This window comes from Sarcophilus harrisii, chromosome 2 (genome assembly GCF_902635505.1).
Source record: "Sarcophilus harrisii chromosome 2, mSarHar1.11, whole genome shotgun sequence".
Classification (NCBI taxonomy): domain Eukaryota; kingdom Metazoa; phylum Chordata; class Mammalia; order Dasyuromorphia; family Dasyuridae; genus Sarcophilus; species Sarcophilus harrisii.
Window position 1 is genome coordinate 455,986,397 of NC_045427.1, and position 18,610 is coordinate 456,005,006.

An 18,610-nucleotide genomic window follows, 5' to 3' on the forward strand; every position below is an offset into this window, starting at 1 on the left:
ATAAAGGATGCATGATGTTTGTTGATCATTTGTTGATGTTTATTGAATTGTTTGTAGAAATTAAGGCCCAATTTGGGAAGTCAGGATTTTAGAAGTGTTGATTTGAAAACACTTACTTTTGAATTGTGATTTAGAGAATATCAGCGCAACAGTAAAGTTGTCTTGATTGATATCTCTTAGTCATAAATGAGTTTGAAGTTAGAAAGAAAATAAAAGTGTCAGTAGGCATATGGCAACTGGTGTTAAAATATCTCTAAATGTGGAGGCCCTGATAGAGCTTCCATAAATTTTCTCTCACATGTCTTTTGCTCCCACTAAGGAATTCCTTGGCTGGTCCTGACTCAGCTTCTTTTTTAAATTTCCCATCATCCCATTTAAATTACCCTGGGGATTGAAGAAACTTCAGAAAAGCTCCAAAACCATTAATCATGTCAATAAATGTTACTTATATACTAGGTAATGCACTAAGCCCTCAGAATAAAAAAAAAAAAGATAAAAGTGAGTCCCATCTCTCAAAGAGCTGGCAGTTAAATGGGGAAGCAATATACAAACAACTGTATAAAAACAGGAAATAAACAGATAAATTAGAAATAATAAAAACCACTAGTTTTATGAGGGGAATGGCTTCTTATAGAAAGAAGCAATTTTTACAGAAGGAAACCAGGGAAGCCAAGAAACAGATAAAGAGAGCATTCCCAGAAGGGTAGGAAAGCATGAATTTGGGAGATGGAGTATCTTGTTAAAGAACAGCAAGAAGGTCATTGTTAATGGATCACAAGAATACCTGGGAAAGAAATGAGAAAAAGATATAAAAAAGTTAGAAAGCAAGCATGGGACCAGATGTGAAGAGGTTTAAAAGCCTTTTTAGTTGATTCTGGAGGTAATAGGGATTGGCTAGAGGTTATTGAGTTGGAGAGTGAAATTTTAAAATTTGGGCTTTAGGAAGACAAATTTGACAGCTGAGTAGAGGAGTGGTCAGAAACTGAGGCAGGGAAAGCATCCAAAAGGTTATTGCGGTTGCCTAAGCATGAGCTGATGAAGACCCTCCTTAGGGTACTGACAAATGTTAGAATAAAGAAGGGGGTCCCTTGGGAGAGTTGTTGAAAAGGTAGAATTGACATAGCTTGACAACAGATTGGATATTATGGAAGAAGTAAGGAATAGAGAGTTCAGGATAGTACATAGATTGTAAGCTTGAATGATTTTTTTTTTTTTTTTGCATTTTTTTTTTAATAGCCTTTTATTTACAGGTTATATGCATGGGTAACTTTACAGCATTAACAATTGCCAAACCTCTTGTTCCAGTTTTTCACCTCTTACCCCCCACCCCCTCCCCTAGATGGCAGGATGACCAGTAGATGTTAAATACATTAAAATATAAATTAGATACACAATAAGTATACATGACCAAAACATTATTTTGCTGTATAAAAAGAATCAGACTCTGAAATATTGTACAATTAGCTTGTGAAGGAAATCAAAAATGCAGGTGGGCATAAATATAGGAATTGGGAATTCAATGTAATGGTTTTTAGTCATCTCCCAGAGTTCTTTCTCTGGGCGTAAGCTTGAATGATTTCAAAGACTGTAATAGTAATAGGAAAGTTTTTTTAAAAAATAGGGAGAAGGCTTTGGTAAAAGATAACCGAGTTTTGGACATGTTGAGTTTAAGATATATATAGAATATCCACTTTGAGATATGGAATAAGTTTATTTTTTAATAATAGCTTTTTATTTTCAAAATACATGTAAAGATAGTTTTCAACATTCACCCTTGTAAAACCTTGTATTCCAGATTTTTCTCCTTCCCTTCTCCCCATCCTTCTCTAGATAGCAAGTAACCCAACATATGTTAAACATGTGAAATTCTTCTATATATATGTTCAAATTTATAATGCTGCACAAGAAAAATCAGATAAAAAAGGAAAAAAAAGAGACAAAAAAAAAAGCAAGTAAAAAACAAAAAAGGTGAAAATACTATGTTGTGATCCACATTCAGTCTCCATAGTTCTCTCTCTGAATGCAGATGGCTCTCTCCATCACAAGTTTATTGGAATTGGCCTGAATCACTTCATTGTTGAAAAGAACCACATCCATCACAGTTGCTCATTGCATCATCTTGTTGCTATGTTCGATGTTTTCTTGGTTCTACTCACTTTATTTTGTATCAGTTCATGTAAACCCTTTCTGAAATCATCCTGCTCATCATTTCTAATATAACAATAATATGGAATAAGTGTTTAGAGCTTTGAGATTGGAGATTAGAAGAGAAGCGTGGGCTGGATAAGTACCTCTATTATCAGCATAGAGATAATAATTGAATCTGTGGAAACTGATAAAATCACCAAGTGAAATAGGATAGAGGGAAAAGGGCTCAAGATTCAGTCCTGGGGAATTCCCACAGTTAGTGGGCAGACTGGAATTAAGGGTCAGCAAAGAAAACAGAATAGAAACCTTGGGAATCATCCCTCATTCAATGGCAAGGATGTGATAAAGCAACAGAACAAAAACAATAAAATATAAAACATGGAGAGACTAGTTCTTTGACTATGGGGATAGCAAAAAATAATAATAATGTAGTAGAGGAAGAGAAAAGAGCAAGTAATCGTATATCGATCTCTTATTTAGGCTATTTCCCAGAGTAGACAGCAACAGGATCACTTTTAGAAGATACTCAAACAAAATATGTATCAAATAAGGATAATGGTTTATTTTTTACACCACAGAAAAATATGTGAGACATAAAAAACTGATAAACATAAATTAACAGCTATAAATATAAAAATACAAACAGCAATCCATTATACTTGTTAAACTCTTGGGAGGTAAACTGTGGGATTTAGGATCTTTCAAATTCATCTGGGGTATGCACTGTTGAAGCATCTCAAAAGGTCCATATCTCCTAGCCAGTTTTTTTTTTTTAATTTATCAGATTTCAATGTGATCTTGTTGGTACTCATTTTCTCTTGTGAAAAATATGCTATTATAGGAATCACCTTCTGTAAAACAGCCAGCACCCAGCCTCCAGAACTCCCAGACAATCATTAAGATAGCTGCCAGAGGTGCAAACATCACTTTCTCAATATTATCATCTACTGAATTTTGCTCAGGAAAAGAAATAGAAAGCACAATAAGCAAATAGCCAAGAACTCAAGCTTGTCTTGGCCAGCATAGGCCTTATGCGTGTAGCTGTCATTTCATTTGGGGTGAGATGGGGATCTGATGAGCATAGAAATCTTCGATGACCATCCCTGTTGTTCCTAGGGAGAAAAATCACTGGATAATCTCCAAATGAGGTAGACCCCAAGAGATGGAGCATTTTCTTCCTGGTTCTTCTTGTAACCCACTAATAGTATGGGTCTTGAAGATTTAGCCCTCAGTCATCTTTGAGATACTTCTTTGATACATACATATGGGGACCTATAAGAAGTTGCTTCCAGAATTAAATCTTTCATTGCTGATCTAGAGCACATCAGGTTCCGTGGGAAATGCTGCTCTTTCATCTAAGTACATTGAGGGGCTCAAGAGTGCCCTATTCATCCTTCCTACCATATTTGTTTTTCCCTAATCACAAACTTCAATTTTGTCTTTGTTAACAGTCTAAATATTTGATTTTTGCACAGTGTTTTTGTTCTTAAGCAGTTTGCTTGGATTTGCTCTCCCTCTCCTTTTCTTAACAGATCAGGCATTTTGGTACAGTGGAAAGACTACTCACTCTGGGGTCCTAAATTCAAATTCTGCTTCTGACATTTATTACATATATGAGTGACTGTGGGAAAGTCACAGGACCTGTTTCCTTATTTCTATAGCATAAGGGCCATATGATCCCTGAATTGATATATAGATATTTTAATGAAACATTTAACTAGTCATAAGTAATCTGTCATTATAGGCTAGAGGTAAGCTATCTTTCAAAAAGAGAGTGTCAAATTAATTATTTCTGTTCTTATGGTATAAAAATGAGGGGATTTGTAAGCCCCCTGAAAAAAATACAAGAACACTTTTGAAAGACTAAGCCTATTGTTACAATTTAATATGAATTTGTTATGTGGTAGTTTCAGTTATGTCTGATTGTGACCCCATTTGGGGATTTCTTGGCACAATTACTAAAGTGATTTGACATTCCTTTCTTCAGCTCATCTTATAAATGAGGAACTGAGGCAGACAAGGTGAAATGACTTACCCAGAGTCACACAGCTAGTGATCGTCTGAATTGTCTGAAGCCAGATTTGAATTTAGGAAGATGAGTATTCCTGACTCCAGGCCTGGTACTCTATCTACTGTGTCAACCTAACTTGAATTAGTCTGAATTACTGTATTTATATTATTAGTGCAGCCACAATAAGAAAAGAGTTTGAAGTAGGGGAGGGTCGAGATTGAAATTTTGGAGAATAGGGTACATTGGGGAAAAATAGGTTTGGGGAGGATGAGTTTGGATTTAGAATAAAATAAGATTTTAAAAAATGTACTAGTTAGGATGTGTACTTGAAAACTATTTTCAGGAAACTACAGACATTAAGCAAAATTACAAAGGGGGTGAACTAAGTCTTTAGAATTCTCCTAAAGAGAATTAGTTCTCCTAAAGAGAATTCCTTAGTTCACCCCCTTTGTAATTTTGCTTAATGTCTGTAGTTTCCTGAAAATAGTTTTCAAGTTCTTCATCTTAAATGCCATGTGGTTATTTTTTTTTTAATATCTGCTAATATATTGAAAATAAAAGATTGGAATGTTCCCCAACAAAAATCTCTTTAACTTTCTCTTCAATTTTTGTTCTTTGCTTAGAATATAGAAATCAAAGGTCTTCCATTCAAGGGGTCTCCACCACCTTGGCTGGTAAGTGAAAAAATATTTAATATTTTATTTGTGTTGCCTGGGTTAGATACAATCATTAAGTTGTGCAGTTGTTAAATTTTAATACCAGTTTCAAAATAGATTGAATTTTCTTTGTAGCATTTTATTATTGAAAGATAAGTAAAGATGTAAAGCTGCAAATATAGTATTTATTTCCTTTAATTTTCTTTTTCCTTAGGTGGATATAAAGTATTTGTCACCATTAATCTTAGCGTATGAAGACAGAATGAAAGAAAAGGATGATCTAAATGTCATGCTTGAGGTATGTTGCACATTTTCAAAGATGGCAGATTTTAAAATAAAAAAGATGTGAATCTGAGATATTTTGAAGATGGGTATCTTTTTTGGAAAGTAGTTATTTTCAAATTGTTAATAGTTTTAGTTAATATTTTTCTCATCTCTGCTGAACAGAGAGGGCTGGGCTGATTTCTAGTGAGTTAGAAAAGCTAACTTCAGCTGCCAAAGATAGTGTGATTTTATAGACCTCATGAATACCTCTGATAATAAAATAAATTTCCATTATCTTCTCAAACTTAAAATGCTACTATTTATTCTCTTAATTTTTGTTCCTATCATAAATATACAGATGTCCAAAGTAAGTACCAAATTAAACCTTATAAGTTATTAATAATTTAGTACGATTGGATGTATTTATTGTGAATAGCATTTTTTATGAGAGAATAATCAGAGAGCATGAGGATACATATTCCGAGTGGAATAAAAAGAAAGTGTTTTTCACTAGAAGAAAAAATGGTTTTGAAAGAGGAGGAGAATATTTAAGACAAAATTTACCTACATTGTATTTTGAATAGGTCTAGTCCTGAAGAAAGGTATGGATTGAAGTATACCTTAGTCTTTCAGAGCTAAGTTTCGGTGGATTTCTGTGCCATTCCTCTTGGGAAGACTTCCAGTCACAAAGACACACTATTATTATGAGAAACCTTAACAAAGAGCTGTGGGTAGGGCTTCTAAGGCCTTTTGAATATGTGTAAAATTTCTAAGGACTTATTTTTTTAAGGACTAAATTGATTTCTACTCTTAGAGTAAATCCTCTTAGAAGGATTCAGTGAGAAATAAATATTTGTTTCATGGAACCCAAAAGCTTATCTTTTTTTTTTTTTTTTTTTTTTTAAATTTTCATAGCCTTTTATTTACAGGTTATATGTATGGGTAACTTTACAGCATTGGCAATTGCCAAATCTCTTGTTCCAATTTTTCCCCTCTTTCCCCACACCCCCTCCCCCAAATGGCAGAATGACCAGTAGATATTAAAATAAACATATTAATATATTAAATATATATTATTATTAATATATTATCTTTTATTATTAAATATATTAAAATATCAATTAGATAGTATACATGACCAATAAGTATACATGACCAATAAGTATACATGATCAAATTGTTATTTTGCTATACAAAAAGATTTGGACTCTGAAATATTGTACAATTAGCCTGTGAAGGAAATAAAAAATGCAGGTGGGCAAAAATATAGGGATTGGGAATTCAATGTAATGGGTTTTAGTCATCTCCCAGAGTTCTTTCGCTGGGCGTACCTGGTTCAGTTCATTACTGCTCCATTGGAACTGATTTGGTTCATCTCATTGCTGAGGATGGCCAGGTCCATCAGAATTGGTCATCATATAGTGATGTTGTTGAAATATATAATGATCTCCTGGCCCTACTCGTTTCACTCAGCCTCAGTTCGTGTAAGTCTCTCTAGGCCTCCAGAAGCTTATCTTGTCTGGTCTCAAACTGAGCCTTACTCCATTCCATTCTTTTAAAAATAATTATGTCTGAAGTCAGTATACTTCATACTAAGTTTTTTCTGAAGATTTGAAAGACAAGAGTGTCTTAATTCCTTTGTGTTTATTTTTTTATTGCAAAACTTTCATCCTACTTATTTTTTAATAGCATTTTATTTTTCCAATTACATGTAAAAATAGTTTTCAACATTCATTTTTGTAAGATTCTGAGTTCCAAAGTTTTTTCTGCCTCTATTACCACCCTCGTCCCCAAGATAGCAAGCAATCTGATATGTTATATAGGTATAATCATTTTAAAGATGTGTACATTTTAGTTATGTTAGGAAAGAAAAATCAGAACAAAAGGAAAAAAAACTACAGCCTACTCATCATTTCTTGTAGAATAATAATATTCCATTCCATTCATATGCCATAACTTATTCAGCCATTCTCCAACAGATGGCTATCCATTCAGTTTCCAGTTCTTTGCTATCACAAAAAGAGCTGCTTTTTACCCATGTAGGTCCTTTTTCCCCTCTTACAATTTCTTTGGGATGTATCTACATTTTTTTTTGATTACTTTTTTTATTTGATTAAATACTTAATCCAAATAATGAAAAAACTGATTTAGATAAGTGATGTTTATCAATTGAATCTTTAGTACTCAATGAGATAAGTTTTTTCTTTTGAGAAACCATTTAATGTTTTTGGTATGTCTTTCACCATAGTGATAATATATTTAATAATATCAAGGCACACAATGCAATTTAATTTCTGAAAATTCTTCCATAGGACAGTGGCAAAATATCCAAATAATTTCAGCACATGCTGAGCTAATCATATCTGTGAAGAAAGACGCTATCATTCATCTTTGGGGTGAAATTTTTCTTGAGACTAAAGATGTCATTGTTATTTATTGCTGTAAATGATAATTTAGAGAGAGACAGAACCAAAATGGCAAAGTAAAATGGAGGAAGCAAAGAAGGCTGCTCCCCAGTAAAAATCATCAATTAGAAAATGTGGAAGGGATTGAGACAGTTTTGCTCTCTGGCATCCTAGAATAAGAAAAGAATCTAAGGAACAAAGACTGAAATTACCAAAGAGCTCAGGAAGATCAAAACTGAGTTAAAAAACTTTGAGCATAAGCAAGTAGATAATCCAACAGAGAAGATCTTAAAAGAGGGCCTTGAAATCATCAAATAAGTCCACACATTTCTGAATAAATATTGCAAGACAAATGAAATTAAATTAACATCTAAAGGAAAAGAACCCAGGAGATTCCCAAGAGACTTTAGAATCATGATAAGATATTCATTCCTGAATGGTTCAAGAGAGCAATATTAATAATTGTGAAGGCAGAATTTATGTCTTGTACAGCAGAAATAGTTGGCAGAATATATAAATGTGAATTCATAGGAGCTAGCCTCTCCACTGAAGCCAAAGAGACAACAACTTGAGTAGTTCACTTCACAAAAGTAAAGCATAACATGGAAGAAGGGAAGCAAAAAACAATGACATTTTTTTAAAAGAACAAAACCATGGACCTCTATACCAGTAATGCATATTGATTTTTCAATACAGGATACATAGATACAGTTTAAGAATTATAGGTCTCCCAAAAGAACACAGTAATTTAAAAAAACATCCCTCTAAAACCATAATAACCATTTTTAAAAGAAATAAAAGAAATAAATCTACCTAGAACTTCTGAATACAGAAAACAATACCAATTGAAAGAAACCATAGTGTTAAGAGACAGGTCAATTTTCTCAGAGCCTCCACAGCTGTGGATCATAACATCTGAAGGAGTTGCAAGGCAGATCTATTCTGCCTTGGATCTCCAGCAGCCACCATCAGGTGGCTCCTGTGCATTCTAACAGCTCTTCCGTGTATTCCAACACCACAGAGTGCCTTCAGAAAAATAAACAAACAAACAAAAAACTATGCTATAAAGTCCAAGATATATGTATTGGTTAGATTTAACAATTCCAGTGACAAACAATAAGTGACCATAGAAACCTCCAAATATAAAGGAAAGGAAATTCATAAAACTGTCCTATTCACTTACTATAATGCTTGATATAGAAGGCTCTTAAACTTCTCTCTCTGTTTCTCAATCTCTCAATCTCAGATCACTATGTCTGAAAGAATGTTATATATCCATTGATAGCATCTCATATCCAGAAGATATGAGATCTGGGGGCATCTAGCATCCAAAAGAGTGCAAGGACATGGGAACTAATTTATTGGCAAATGGAAAAGAAAATAATTTTGGAATATTTTAACATATTTAACATGTATTGGATTACCTGCCTTCTAGGGGAGGGATTGGGGGGAAGGAGGGGAAAATTTGGAACAGAAGGTTTTGCAAGGGTCAGTGTTGAAAAATTACCCATATGTTTGTAAATAAAAAGCTATAATAAAATAACTTTTAAAAAAAGAAAATTATTATGGAAAGGGCATTAGTTAGAAACATACCTAATGATCAAGGTCACAGGAAAATTTCTATGGTAGGACAATATTCTGTGTCTTTCAGATATTGATACTTCTAGGATTGAAACACAACAGAAATAAAGAAAATGGGGGCAAGATCGATAAAGCATTAACATAATAATCATTTAGAAGGAGGAAAGTAGGTGCTTTAAAAATTTTAATTTCACGAGAAACAACAGAGATTAAAGAAAGAATAAATATGTTTAAGGTCCATGAATCAAGCAGTAAAAGTTTAGGATAGACAGAACAATTGACAAAGAGAATGAGAGAAAATTCCTTTTTTAGAAAAAGATGCAGGGAATGAAAAAAAATGAACAAAAGAAGTCAAATGGGAATATTACATATCTTTTTAAGTGAGAAGAAAAAATATAGGGAAAGAATTAAGACAGCTATATAAAAGGAAGAAAGAAGGAATTAAGTAAAATTCCAATACTGATAATGAATAGGAGGTTGTGGGCTTGGGTGAAGTTAAAAAAGGCTAGTGCGAATAGGGTTCTCTTAAAGTAGATGAAACAAGAATAATTCAAGAGACAAAATTATGTCTTTAACAAAGAAGAACCCCCCAAATTTTTAAATCAATTCAGAAAAAAATTTGAGACAAATGGAGGAAAATGTAAGTTTAACTCATAATTTTAAATATGAGTTGATTAAACAACTCAATAAAACAAAAGAGTGACAGATTGGAAAAATAATACAAAACAAAAAACACAAAAAAAGTAGACTTTTATAGAATAGAGAGGCTAGAACTAAAGATGCTAAGCATCAAGTGAATCCAAAAACAACAGGACTTGTAATCATACTATTAGACAAAGCAAAAGCAAAATTTCTCAATATAAAGGAAAGGAAATTTATAAAACTGTCCTTAGAGATATAATATGCTGAAAGGAACCATAGACAACAAACCAATTTCATTATTAAATATATTTACTCTTGCCTTAGCATCTAAATTCATCAAGGAAAATGAATCAAGCCCACGAAACTTTAGGGGGGGATTTATATCCCTAAAAACATACATTTTACGAAAATAGAAAAAGATGACTAACGAACCGGATATGCATTCTAAAAAAATTTAAAAAACAGCAAATGATCCCAAAATAGGCACATAGAAGGAGATATTGAAAATTATAGAAGTAGATAAACTAAATTCAAAAGACTATATAAATATATATATATATAAATAATAATAAAAACAAATCTAGTTATTTGAAAAAGAGAAACAAAATTGCTTAAATCTTAAGGAGAGTATTATAGTAGTTCAAGAAGTGATACGGATTAATAAGTAAAAAGGAAGAGAAAGATTTGAGAAATGGTGTATGAACAAAAATGATAAGACTTAGTAGTTGATTGAATGTATGAAATGAAAAGGAAAGAAACATCTACAAAAATGCCTAAATTGTGAACCTGTGTGACTGGAAGAATTGTGGTGAAGTTAGCAGAAAGGGATAAGTTGTGAAGAGAAAGATAGTATAACCCCTACCCAGCCATGCCTCCTTGATGAGGGAGAGACCTTGCTCTGGGATCAAGGCTCTGAAGAATAGAGTTTGAAGGTGCTTACTGCCCTGCCACTTTCAGGGTGAGAGAACAAGGCAGACATTAGGGGTACTATACCCAGAAGCAGCTAAATGGTCGGTCCACAGTGCTGGGTCTAAGCTGAAATGTGGATTCAGATACTTTCTAGTGATATGTCCTCGTGCAAGTCACTTATGTTTGCTTCAGTTTCCTTACCTGTAAAATGGGAATTAAGATAGCACCCATTTTCTAGATTGTGAGGATCAAATGAGATAATTTTTGTGAAGTGCTTAGCATAGTTTTTGGCATATAGTAGGTGCTATAGAAATGTTGGCTATGCTATTGCTTCTGCTTGTGTGGAGTAGGGATCCATCACAATATTTCCTGTCACAGCTTATGCTGATATCTGGGTCAAATTTGGTTTAACTACTTTGAAGGGCCCATCACCTGTGCGGTTCCAGATGGCTAAGAGGAGGTAGGATGTAGGGATTAAGGAGTTGCTATGGCTAGTTCTTTTGTTTTTTGTTTTTTGATTTTTTTGGATTTGATAAAGTTTATTGACAAATACAAAGTTGTAAATTGTTGATGTTCAGTTGGTTCAGTCTTGCCCAATTCATTTATGATCCCTTTTGACTTTTTGATGGCAATGATACTAGAATGGCTTGCTATTTCCGTCTCCATTTCATTTTTTAAAAATTATAGCTTTTTATTTACAAGATATGTGCATGGGTAATTTTTCAGCACTGACAATTGCAAAACCTTTTGTTCCAACTTTTTCCCTTCTTCCCCCCACGCCTTCCCCCAGATGGCAGGGTGACCAATACATGTTAAATATGTTAAAGTATAAGTTTAATATAATATATGTATACATGTCCATACAGTTATTTTGCTGTACAAAAAGAATCAGACTTTGAAATAGTGTGCAATTAGCCTGTGAGGGAAATCAAAAATGCAGCAAAAATAGAGGGATTGGGAATTCAATGTAGTGGTCCTTGTATTATGAATGCCATACAGGTTTCATTAGTGCCAGTCAACACAGCTAGGATTTAATTGATTTTATTCAAAGTCACAATTTTAGGGTAAAGGCAATAATGTTTACATTTCAGATTTTGTAAGTAAATTTACATTAATTTTATTTCAGGAAGAAATGAAAATGTTTAAGAAACGAATAGAAGAGGTGATAAAAGAGAATGAAACACTTCACCAAGAGCTGAATAAAACTAGTCCTCTCACCAGTAAGGAATGGCAAGTAGAGTTACTTTTTTTAGTATCTTGGTAATTCTTTTTTAAATGATTTTTGTTGATATTTTCTCTTTTTTCCATGACTACGAAATTCCTCCACTAGAGCCATCTCATACAATAAATAGTAAGGGGAAAGGGAAGGGGAAAAAATACAACTGATTGGTACATTGAAAAAGTCCAAAAAGATGTGCAGTGGCTATCACCAGTGGACCTCCCTTCTCTACAAAGGAGTAGGTTGGGGATGTCTTCTTATATCTCTTTCATTCAAATCCCACTTGATCTTTATAATTTTATTATATTTACTTTTGCTTTTTTGCTTTTTTTTTTTCTGTTTTCATTGTTGTAGTTACTCTGTATGTTGTTTTCTTAGCTCTATTTCACTTTTCATTGGTTTATATAAATCTCTAATTCTCTGCATTATAGGCAAATCATTTTTACAATAGCACAATAATATTGGTTATATTTATGTACTACTTTTTTTTTTTTTTAGCCATTCCCCAATTGTTGGGCACTTACCTTGTTTCTAATTCTTTGCTGCTATAAATATTGTAGAGTATCAGCAATGGAGTCTTTTGTTCAAAGAACATGGGAAGTTTATTCATTTTATTTGGATAGTTCCACATTGCCTTAAAAAATGATTGTATGTAGCAACAACAATATTATGTAATGATCAAGTGTGATGGACCATGGCTTTTTTCAACAATGAGGTGATTCAGGACAATTCCAATAGAATTGTGATGGAGAGAGCCTTCTGCATCCAGAGAGAGGACTGTGGAGGCTGCATGTGGATCACAACATAGTATTTTCATCTTTTTTTCTTGTTGTTTGCTTGCTTTTTTTTCTTTCTCTTTTTTTTCCTTTTTGATCTGATTTTTCTTGTGCAGCATGATAAATGTGGAAATATGTATAGAAGAGTTGCACATTCTTCTCTATAAGAAGAATATGTAACATTGGATTACTTTCTGTTTAGGGGTGGGTGAGGGGAAGGGAGAAGGAGAACAATTTGAAAAAAAGTATTGCAAGGGTAAATGGTCAAAACTATCTTTGCATATATTTTGGAAATAGCTATTATTAAAAAATAAAAATTGTTGTATGATTTTACAGTTCCACCAACAATGTATTATAGTGTGCCTGGCTTTCTACAATATTCTAATATTGATTGTTGATATGTTTTTGTCACATCCACCAGTTTACAGATTTGTATTCATTTGTATTTCTCATTAGTATTTGGAGGATTCCTTCTTGTAAGTAATTGTTAATTCTTTGCAGTTGTTTTTTTTTTTTTTGAGAACTTTTTGTTTTTCACTTTTACCAAACAATGGACATTCTTGCTACACTCTTGTATTTACTGGAAAAGGTTATATGTATCTCTTATTGCATATGATGCTTGATTTTGGTTTTAGATACATGCTCTCTTCATAATAATTTCTTTTAAGATCCATCTATGCCAATACTTTGTAGAGTTATTAGCTTTAAAAAAGTATTATACTTTATCAAAAGCTTTTTCTGTATCTATCACATAATCATGTCATTTTGGATGTTTTGGTTTTTAATATGATTACATTGATTGTTTTTAAATGTTGAACTATCCTTGTTTCCTTGGTATAACTCCTACTAGATAACAAATAATTTCTTGGATAATTGCTGTTGTCTGATAGGATTTTGTTTATAATTTTTGAGTCAGTGTTCATTAGTGATATTGGCCTATGGTTTTTTGTGTTTTTACCTTAACGTTTTTTAGGTATTAGGACTGTATTTCTCTTAGAAAATGATTCTGGTACAATTTCTTTCTCAATTTTTGAGAATATTTTGTGATGCATAGGTACTAATTATTCTTTAAAAGTTTGATAGAATTCTCCTGTAAATCTGTCAGGACCAGAGCTTTTTGTTTTTATTTCTTTTCCAAAATTGGATTATTTAAGATTTCTATCTGGTCTTTTGATAGTTTGGAATACTTTGTTTTTGAGGGTATTTATTTATTTTGTATTCTCAGCTTTGTTAATATATAACCATACATAATGCTCATATTATTCTTTTAATTTCTTCTGGTTTTGTTATGATTTCATTTGACTTACTTGCTATTTTATTTTCTGCTTTCTTTTTAGTCATATAAGCTAAGGATCTTTACAATTTTTTAGTCTTTTTTTCAAAGACCTTGATGCGGGCAAGATTCCAATCTTTGATTCCCAACCCCCCAAGCTAATGTAAATTACCCTTTGACTCACAAATCCTGGTCCCTTTGAATTCCAGTAGAAGATCCAGACCTGTCCCAGCCCCACCCGGATCTGAGCCAACTTTGGGGTTACACCCCCTCGAGGTAAGTCTCCAACTTAAAAGGACCACACTGGGAACCCCTCTTTGCAGAGATTCCAAACATGGTCGCCATGTGAGGACCCTCTGCCCACTGGACCCTCTGTCCAGTGCCCTCCTTATCTCTACCTTCACCAATCTCCTACTTCTAAACTCAGTAATAAACCTTTTTTATTAATCTAGCTTTCTGGACCAATAAATGCTTTTATTGGGAATCCGCGCTGCTACTAGACCTCATATACCGCCGTATCCTTGCGCCGAATCCAAGGGGGTTGCAGGGGAACTCTGTTTGACTCCCTGTACCCCAAACCTGCCACTAGACCTTAACTAAACCCTAATTTCATTTAGGCACCCCAAATGTAGACCTCAACATGTGGTCTACACCTCAACATTTGGTTCCTGACCTCAACAACCTGACTTTTAGTCTTATTTAACATTTTGGGGGTTTTTCTTTCCAATTTATTAATCTCCCCTCTAATTTTTAATATCTTTTATTTGGTGGTTGTTTTAGGTTTATTTGTTGGCTTTCTAATTTTTAAAATGCATCTTGATTGCATTCTTTTGCTTTTGCAGTTTTTGCCATCTGTCTTCATACATTCCTGAATTTCTATTTCTATGTTTTCTTACTAAACACATCTCAAATACCTCATTATTATTGAACATTTCCATTGAGAGCTCCATTATTCTTTTGAATACATTTTTTTCACTCCTTTCTTGTTTTTTCTCTGTTACAGAATAGTTTTGTTTTATTCAGATTTCTTTTCTTTTATATTTTAGTTCTCCTAATTGATTATAGAGAACTGGTTCTGAATTAAAATAGTAGATTGAACCAGTATAAGTTCAAACCAGTTGAGTTTGCAGCTTTGGGCATTTTTCTGGAAGTGATCTATAAATTCTTTTCAATTGGTAATATTTCTTTCTGTGTTCAGAAGTTCTGGGCAGTTCTTTGCTAATATTTTCTGCATTATAAATGTGGCAAGACTTTTTTTTTAATCCCATTGTATTATTCTTAGAGACTCCTTATCCTTAGATTTTTTTTCTATGCATTCTGCCTTACAGATTAATATTTTTTGCTTGCATAGTGAGCATATTTTCTTTTGAATTTATTGTTTTTTTGTTTCCCTTTTTCTGGATTATCCCTTCAGTGTATTTGTATTTTGAATTTATTACTCTTTTTGTTTCTTTGACAAGGTTTGCCATTGTAGATTCCAGTTTTAGTACTCAAGTTATTTTCGTTGTGTAGGAAATAAATTCTGTCCTCTTAATTCTTATTTCTCTTTTGAACCACTCAGCAACAGCATGCTGTGGTTTTCACATTCTCCTCAAATTCTTTAGGATTCTCTTTCTCATCAATTGTTGGATCATTTCCCTTTGTTTTACAGTGTTTATTTTTACATTCTTGAACCCATTTAGTAAATCTGATGATTATATTGTCTTCTGTTCTAGTGTTTTCCTTTTGATTTATCTGTTTATATTGAAGGTTTTTGAATATTCTTCCTGAAGCTTTGGTAATTTTGGTTTTATTTTCCTTTATTTTTCCCCTAGTTCTCAGTTTTTACTCCCTCCTCTCTGATAATTGTTTCCCTGGGGACTGGATTTCAAAGCATCTTGACCTCCTTCTGTGCTAGGCAATTCATGGTTTAGCTATCTAGATTTCTGCCTCAAATGACTTTTGGGTGGTCAGAACTGGCCCTGATTGATGCAATGCTCTTTCCCCTCAGGTTTGGTAGAATACTGGCATAGCCCTCTCATAAATAGTTTTCTGTCCTAGTAACCCTTTTGTGCTCTTCCCTGTTCCTTAATTCTTGGCACCGACACTGGCCTTATGGAGCTTTGCTACCCTGATAAGAAGTCATCAGCCCCAGCAGCCTTTTGCTCAAAAAGGCCTCCAGCCTCAGCTGGCTGCCATAGCTAGGTCAGATTTCCATAGCCTGGAACAGGGGTTTCCATGGCACAGGAAGAGGGATATTAGATTGGGGCTTGGGAGTGGGTTTTGTTGTAAACTGTCCTTCTGTCTGCTAATGCATAGCTCTTTAATGATAGCTTGGGAAGTAAGAGGGGAATACTGAATGAGTTTAGGATCAGTGACTTTCAGTTAATGGGTTTGGGTTTTTGTTTTTTTTTAACCTTCTTTTGTATTCTGTGTGTCCTTGACTAGTGAAGACAGCTGATGTCGTTTTATCTTTGTTACATAATTTCTGTTTTAAAAATATGTTTTAAAAAGGTTGGAAAGGTTGTGGGAATCAGAGAAAATTCTAGTTTTCAATGTCATTGCTCACATTGCTAAATTTGAAGAAGATGTAAGGAGGAAAAAGACAAAAAAACTCATGAATTAAAAAAGCACAATGTGATACTTTGAAATAACATTTTAGTTTACTTATTCTGAAAATATTTTCTTAAATATTTTAATTTTAAAATTTCAAAGAACAATTACTTTTTATTCTTTAATTTTCAATTCTAAATTTTTTCTTACCCCTATTCCTTTCCCCACCCAAGAAGGCAAGAAAAAAAATCTTATTACAAATATGTGTAGTAACTCAAAACAAATTTCCACATTACTCATGTTCCAAAAAAGGAAATAAGAAAGAAAAATGTTTTAGTCTGTATCCTTCAGCTCTCTCTTTGCTGGTAGACAACATGTCTTCTCATGAATCCTTTGCAACTGTGGTCTGTTGTTACTTTAATCTGAATTATTAAAGTCTTTCAAAGTTGATCATCTTTAAAATACTTGTTAGTCTTTAGTTTGTTATGTTGGTTCTGTTCACTTTACTTTGCATTAGTTCATACAAGTTTTCCCACATTTTCCTGAAATCATCTCCTTCATTTTTTCCAGCAGAATAAATAAAATTCTATAACATTCATGTACAACTTCTTTTATCCATTCCCCAATTTATGAGCGTCCTCTCAGTTTTCAATTCCTTGCTATCATAAAAAGAATGGATGTAAATATTTTTGTACATATGGTGCTTTTTCTTTTGTCACTGTGGGCTACAGACCTAGTAATGGTATTGCTGTATCAAAGGGTATGCATAATTTAACAGTCTTTTGGGCATAATTCAAATTGTTCTCCTGAATGGTTAGATCAGCTCAATGTTATGTGGGACGGGGATCACAAATTAAAATCAGAGACTGTCAGGGTAAGATAAGCAAAAAGGGGTTTATTTCAATCTCCCAAGAAAGGGCAACTCCCATCAAACAAGGTGTCAGTAGAGGAGTGCAAACCCAAGATTATAGAGATCCTAACCAGAAGCGCCCCCTCTTCACTTTCTGACCTTTTCTCCCATTAGCTGAAGAATTCTGATATACCCAGAGTCTATATGGAGAAAACACTTTACCACATTAGCTACTTAAACACTAATGAAGGGGGGAAACAGGAGGGAAATGTTTATCTAACATGATTAAATGTCTACAGCTTTTAGCTATAGCTCAACTTGTTATTGCAAAGTCTCAGGTCACAATTAGAGCAAAGGTCAAGGCCACATCCTTATGAGAAGTCTTCACTCAGTTTATCCCATACAAGATTCTACTAGTAGTGTATTAATTTGCCTGTTTGCCCCCATCCTTTACAGTATTCTTTCTTTTTTTTTTTTGGTCATTTTAGCCAATCTGATGCATGTGAGGTGACACCTCAGAATTGTTTTAATTTACAGTTTTCTAATTATTATAGTAATTTAGAACATTTTTTTCATATAGGTATCAATAGCTTTGATTTCTTCTGAAAACTGCCTATTCATATCCTTTGACTCAGTTGATATTAGCTAGGATATAGTTCTTATTCATTTGACTGAGTTTCTTTTATACTTTAAAAATGAGACCTTTATCACTTCCCTTCCCTTCCCTAGTTTACTGATTTTCTTCAAATTTTAGCTGCATTGGATTTTTTAGTGCAAAAACTTTCATTTTATATTTTCTAGATTATCCATTTTATCTCCCATGAACTGCCTGATTTCTTGTTCATATTTTTTTCCCTATCCATAGATATGACAAGTGAGTTCTTCCCAGATTCACGAACTTACTTATATCACCATTTTACATCACCATTTATGTTTAAATTATATTCTAATTTTGAGCTTATCTTGAAATACATTGTGATAAATTGTGATACATTGTTGATCCGGTTTTCTCAAAAGTTTTTTTTGGTCAAATAATGAGTTCTTGCCTCAATAGCTAGGATCTTTGTGTTTACCACACATTAGGTTATTGAATTCATTTGCTTTTATATATTATGTACCTATTATTTTCCACAGATTAATCTTTCTGTTTTTTGCCAACTACCAAATTGTTTTGATGATTACAGTTTTGTGATTTAGTTTGAGATTTGGTACTGGTAGACCTGCTTCCTTCATTTTTTTTTTTTTTTTTATTGATTTCTTTGATATTCTTCACTTTTCTTCAGATGAATTTTTGGCATTTTTTCCTAGCTCTGTAAGAGAATTCCTTTGTAGTATGATTGGTAT

At 33.2% G+C, this 18,610-nt stretch overlaps 1 protein-coding gene across 1 annotated transcript in view; it reads left to right on the top strand.

Annotated features, from left to right (window-relative positions):
* CEP89 (centrosomal protein 89) overlaps positions 1–18,610 on the top strand; it is a 142,814-nt gene that overhangs the window by 56,940 nt on the left and 67,264 nt on the right. Inside the window, exons 10-12 of the mRNA XM_031954380.1 lie at positions 4,783–4,833; positions 5,030–5,113; positions 11,743–11,846. Coding sequence (XP_031810240.1) covers positions 4,783–4,833; positions 5,030–5,113; positions 11,743–11,846 — 239 coding nt within the window. The remainder of the gene's footprint in view (positions 1–4,782; positions 4,834–5,029; positions 5,114–11,742; positions 11,847–18,610) is intronic.